Here is a 5,914-nt window from a genome sequence, read left to right as displayed (position 1 = left end):
ATGACCGTTTACACTCTTCCTGAATGATATCTTTGACAACCTCCCACAACTCATCTGGTCTTCGCTCATTAGTGTTCAAGGCCTCAAACCTGTTCCTGAACTCAGTATTCATGAGAGGAACTCTCTCTCATGAATATAGATGCAAAACTCTTTACTAAAACCATGGCCAACAGAACATCAAAAAAATAATTCATCATGACAAAGTGGGATTCATAGCAGGTATGCAAGGAGTGTTTGTTGTTGGTATGTGTTGTACAGTTGCTTGCGACTCATAGTGTTCCTACGTACAATAGCCCTGAAACCTATTCTATCCTGTGCCAATTTTATTGTCTCTGAAACACCTACCCTCATTACTCAAGTCAATGAATCAATCCAATTCATCAAGAGTATTCCTCTCTCACGCTGTCCCTCCACCCTTCCAAGCATGATGTTCCTTCCAAGGACTGGCTAATCCTTGCAACATGCCCAAAGTATGTCAGACAAAGATTCAGAATCCTTGTCTCCAAGGAGTAGCCTGGTTTCACCCTCTCCAGGACGAACCTACTTGTTCTCCTGGCAGTCCATGGTGTACATTCAATAGTCTTCTCCAGCACCACAGCTCAAATGCATCAATTCTCCCTCTATCATTCCCCCCTAGTCATTGTCCAGCTTTGTGATGCAAGTAATTGCAAAGACCATGGCCTAGATGAGGTGCATGTTAGTCTCCAGACTGATGATATTGCTCGTCAGTACTCAGGACAGGTCCCTGACAGCAGATTTTCCCAATGTAATTCATCTTTTGATTTCTTGGCTGCTGGTACCAAGAGTGCTGATTGTGGAGCCAAGCAAACCAAAGCTGTTAATAATCTCAATCTCTTCACCATCTGTCATAATGCTGCCAATTGGACCAGTGGTGAGAATCTTTATTTTCCATATTGAAGGCTGCAGTCCTTGACATTCTGTAGCAAGTCTGTCAGATCTTCCTCAGTTTTAGAAAGTAGGTTTGTGTCACCTGCATAACTATGTTGCTGATGAGTCTTTGCATAAGAAAAAGAATCAATGTAAATTCATCACCTCAACAAAGCAAATAACAAGAACCACACAATCCTATCAGTTGATACAGGAAAGGCGTTTTGGCAAAAATCCAACAATTCTTCCTCCTTAAAACACTCAGTAAGATAGGAATAGATGCTATTTTCTCCTCACATAGTGAAAAATATATATGCAAAACCAAGAGCCAGTGTCATTCTCAATGGAGAAAGACAAAAGGCATTCTCCATAAGCAACGGCCAGACAAGGTTGTCCACTATCACCACTCCTATTTAATATTGTGCTGAAATTACTGTCTAGGACATTAAGACAAGAGAAGGAAATAAGAGGCATACAAATTAGCAGAGCTGGTAAAGCTGTTGCTATTTACAGATGTTATATTGTACATAGAAACCCCCAAAGACTCACCAAAAATCTGTTATACCTAGTCGACCAATTAGTTACAGAGGCAGGATACAAGATCAATATACAAAATCAGGTGAATTTCTCTATAGCAACAACAAAACCAATGAAAAAGGAAACTAAGAAGGCAGTATCAATTACAAGACTCAACCACAAACTGATTTATGTTGAAATAAACTTAGAGACAGTAAAGACCTTTATAAGAAAAACTACAAAACACTACTACAAGAAACAGTGAGAGACCTAACAAAATGGACAAATACTCTCTGTTCATAAATAGAAGACTAAACATTGTGAAACCGACAATCCTAGCAAGGGCAATGTACACGTTAAATGTAATCTCAAACAGGCATCAACTTCATTTTTTAAAGAAATAAAAAAGGCAATTGGCAAGTTTATTTGGAAAGGAAAGACACCCTGATTAAGCAAAATTCTTCTGAAAAATAAAAATGCACAGCACTCCCTGATCTCAAAACCCACTATATGGCCCTGATAACCAAAATAGCATGGTATTGGTACAGTGATAAGACAAGCAGACCAGTGCAACAGAATTAAAAACTTGTAAAATTAACCCATCTATGGACAATTGATATTTGATAAGAATCAAAACCTATTAAATGGAGAAATGAAAACCTCTTCAACAAATGGTGCAGGCAAAAATGGACATCTACTTGCAGAAAACTGATACAGGATCCAATATCTCACACCAAACACAAAAAACAACTCAAGGTAGATCAGAGACCTAGAGGTAAAGTCCAAAAACTCAAGTACCATAAAAGACAAAATGAGATCAAAGTTACTGACCTATAGCATAAATGGGCTCGCAAGTATAGCCAGAGTGCACAACTAGGAAAGGAAAAAACAATGAATGGAGTTTTCTAAATCTCAAGTCCCTGTGTGCATCAAACTTTCTCTTACAGGGTGAAAAGAAAACCCACAAACTGGAAAAAAAAATTTGGAAATCCAAAATCAACTGGAACAGTAGCTTGAGAGGGAACAGTACATCAATAGGTATTACCAGAAATACAAGTTCGGTTTAGAAGAGGCTGTGGCACTAGGGACATCATTGGCAATGTGATATGGATCTTGGCTGAAAGCAGAGACTACAAGATCAATGTATATCTGTGTTTCATTGACTATGCAAAGGCATTTGACTGTGTGGATCACAACAAATTGTGACTAACCTTGAGAAGAATGGAAATCTCAGAATACCTGATTGTGCTCATGTAAAACCTACACTTGGACCAGGAGGCAGTTGTCAGAACAGAGCAAATAAGCACAGCATGGTTCAATACCAGAAAAGTAGTGTGTCAGGCATGTGTCCTATATCCACAACTTTTCAATCTGTATGCAGAACAGATATTAAGAGGCTGGACTTTATGTGGAGGAATGTGGCATCAGGACTGGAGGAAGACTCATCAACAACCTGAAGCAATCTGCATCTGTTATGCAGATGATACAACCTAACTGAAACTGAGGAGGGCCTAAAGTATCTGCTGCAGGAGGTCAAGGATTGTAATCTGCAATACGGATTAAACGTCAACATAAAAAAAAAAAAAAGATATTCTCACCACTAGGCCAATTGGCAACATCATGAAAGATGGAGAAGAGATTGAGAGTGTTAATAATTTCAGCTTGCTCAATATCATAATCAACACTCTTGGCACCAGCAGTCAGGAAATCAAAAGACAAAGTGCCTTAGTAAAATCTGCTGTCAGAGACCTCTTCAGAGTACTAAAACCCAACTATGCCAATCGGGAGACTAAGATGTACCTGATCCAGGCCATGGTCTTTGAAATTTCTTGCTATGCATAAGAGAACTGGACAATGACCAACAATGACACAAAAAGAATTGATGAATCTGAATGAGGTGTTGGAAACAGAACGAACAGGTCTGTCCTGGAGAGGGTGAAATCAAGTTGTCCCTTGGAGGGAAGGATTTTGAGACTTCTGCCGAAGATTATCCAAAAACGACTTGAACAGCACCTCAACAGAGTATTGCCTGATGTGCAGGCTGGATTTAAAAGGGTCTGTAGCACTAGCTAATGTCTAATGGATCTTGACTGAAAGCAGAGTACCAGAAGAATGTGTTTCATTGACTATGCAAAGGCATTTAACTGTGAGGATCATGACAAACTTTGGCTGACTCTGGGAAGAATGGGAATCCCAGAACACTTGATTGTGCTTATAAGAAACTTAGACCAGGAGGCAGTCATCAGAACAGAGCAAGGAAACACTGCATGGTTCAAAACTGGGAAGGGTGTGCGTCAAAGATATGCCCTATCTCCGTATCTTTTAAATCTATATGCAGAACAGATTATGTGGAAGGCTGAGCTCTATGAAGAGAAGTGTGTCATCAGGATTGGAGGTAGACTGATTAACAATCTGTGTTATGCAGATGACACACCCTGCTTATTGAAACTGAGGAGGACCTGAAGCACTTGCTACAGAGGGTCAAAAACTGCACCCTTCAATATGGATTAAAGTTCAACATCAAGAAAACAAAGAGTCTCACCACTGAGCCGATTGGCAGCATCATGATGGATGGTAAAGAGATTTAGATTGTTGTTGACAGCTTCAGTTTGCTTGGCTTTACAATCAACACTCTTGGTACCAGCAACCAGGAAATGAAAAGACGAACTGCCTTGGGAAAGCCTGCTGTAGAGACCACTCCAAGGTACCGAGGAGCAACGATGTCAGTCTGGAGACTAAGGTGTACCTGATACAGGCCATAGTCTTTGCAATTACTTGCCACGCATCAGATATCTGGACAATGACTAGAGATGATACAAGGAGAGTTGATGCCTTTGAGCTTTGGTGCTAAAGAAGAGTACTACATATACCTGGACTGTTAGGAGAACAAATAAGTTCGTCCAGGAGAGGGTAAAACCAGGTTGCTCCTTGGAGGCAAGAATTCTGAAGCTCTGTCTGACATACTTTTGACATGTTGCAAAGGAAGATCAGTCCTTGGAAAGGGATGTCATGTTTGGGAGTATGGAGGGACACAGCACAAGAGAGAAGACCTTCAGTGACATGGATTGATTTCATCACTGGGGTTATGGGGATAGGTGTGTCTGAGACAATAAGATTGGAAAGGGATAGAGCAGGGTTTAGGGCTGTTGTACACAGGGTCACTATGAGTTGCAGGCGACTGGAGAGCACATAACAGTAACAGCATCAACACGTTATAAAGCAGTTCTGGTGTCTTAGTGATAAAGAATTGTGCTGCTGACCCAAAGACAGGAAGTTCAAATCCACTAGCTGCTTGATTTGAGAAAGATGGGTAAATCTCCTTATGTGTGATTTACTAACTCTGAAAACTTACCAGAGGACAGCTATGTCGGTTCTGACTTGAGAGTAAATAACAAAATGTTACAAAAATCTAAGAGTAAAAGTTGATTATATTCTAGTTTCTCTATTTCTCTAGTTCCTGAATTTTCAATATTGTTAGTGATGTTTTAAATGTAAAACTGTATTTAAGACATCAATGTTCACAGCAGTGTTATTCACCATTGCAAAAACATGGAAACAGCCCAGATGCCAACCACAACCAAATGGATTGAAAAATTGTGGTACTTTCATACAGTGGAATACTATATAGCACTCAGGAGCAACAATTTCAAAAAATGCTACATAACTTGGGAGAAGCTGGAAAGCATTATGCTGAGTGAATTAAGATAGTTCCATAAAGACAAATACTGCGTAAGATCATTGTTGTAAAAATAGAAGGATAACTAGTAAAACATGTAAGGGAACTCAAGGGAGAGAGGAGTGGGAGAGAAGAAGTGAGGACGGGTAGGGGTGAAACCGCAGTTTGGTGGGTGGAAGGAGGAGGGGAGGTAAATGGGAAGGATCCGGGTGCAAAAACAGGGTAATGATGGGCACAGTCCAATGGTGATTAATTTCATAAAACTTAATGTATGAGAATGACTGTACAAAATACAATGTGAATGAAGAACTGTGTGAAACACAAGGTATACAAACTTTGGAGGTAAACCAATTAAAAAACTCCAGAACAATTAAAAACCACCCCTCTCCTGTGGAGATGACATGCTCTTAGAAATCATTTTTAGAAATCTCCATAAAGCAGTACTCCTTTGCCACACAAGAGTAAAAATATATAACTCCCAACCCCCTAAAAAAAACAAAAACAAAAAACTAGTATAAAAAGTTTGTTTAAAAAAAAAATGTCTGATCTGACATACTCACCCCACCTCGCTGTCTTGTTCTGCTCGTAGCATAGCAAGCCATTGTTGTTTATATACAGAAGACAGCCATTCTAAAATTGGAAAAATAAGGAACAACATAAATTATTTAAACATGATGTTAAATTGTACTATTTTTAAACTAAAATCTAACACAGGCACAAATAAAGCAGATGGTTTATAGTTTACAAATATGTTACAACAACACAGCTTATTCATTTTTAAAGTAGTAAATCTTGCTTTTTTTTTTTAGATTACATCTCAATTTTATTTTTTTT

The 5,914-nt window shown here is 39.1% G+C and overlaps 1 protein-coding gene across 1 annotated transcript in view; it reads right to left on the bottom strand.

Annotated features, from left to right (window-relative positions):
- Positions 1-5,914, bottom strand: part of GMCL1 (germ cell-less, spermatogenesis associated 1) — a 91,621-nt gene that overhangs the window by 29,364 nt on the left and 56,343 nt on the right. Inside the window, exon 10 of the mRNA XM_006882296.1 lies at positions 5,641-5,710. Within this exon, the coding sequence (XP_006882358.1) occupies positions 5,641-5,710 (70 nt within the window). The remainder of the gene's footprint in view (positions 1-5,640; positions 5,711-5,914) is intronic.

Source organism: Elephantulus edwardii, unplaced genomic scaffold (assembly GCF_000299155.1).
Source record: "Elephantulus edwardii isolate Elephantulus edwardi_28Jun2011 unplaced genomic scaffold, EleEdw1.0 scaffold00019, whole genome shotgun sequence".
Lineage (NCBI taxonomy): Eukaryota > Metazoa > Chordata > Mammalia > Macroscelidea > Macroscelididae > Elephantulus > Elephantulus edwardii.
Note: the sequence above shows the minus strand (reverse complement) of the source record. Positions and strands in the feature narration are given on the sequence as shown.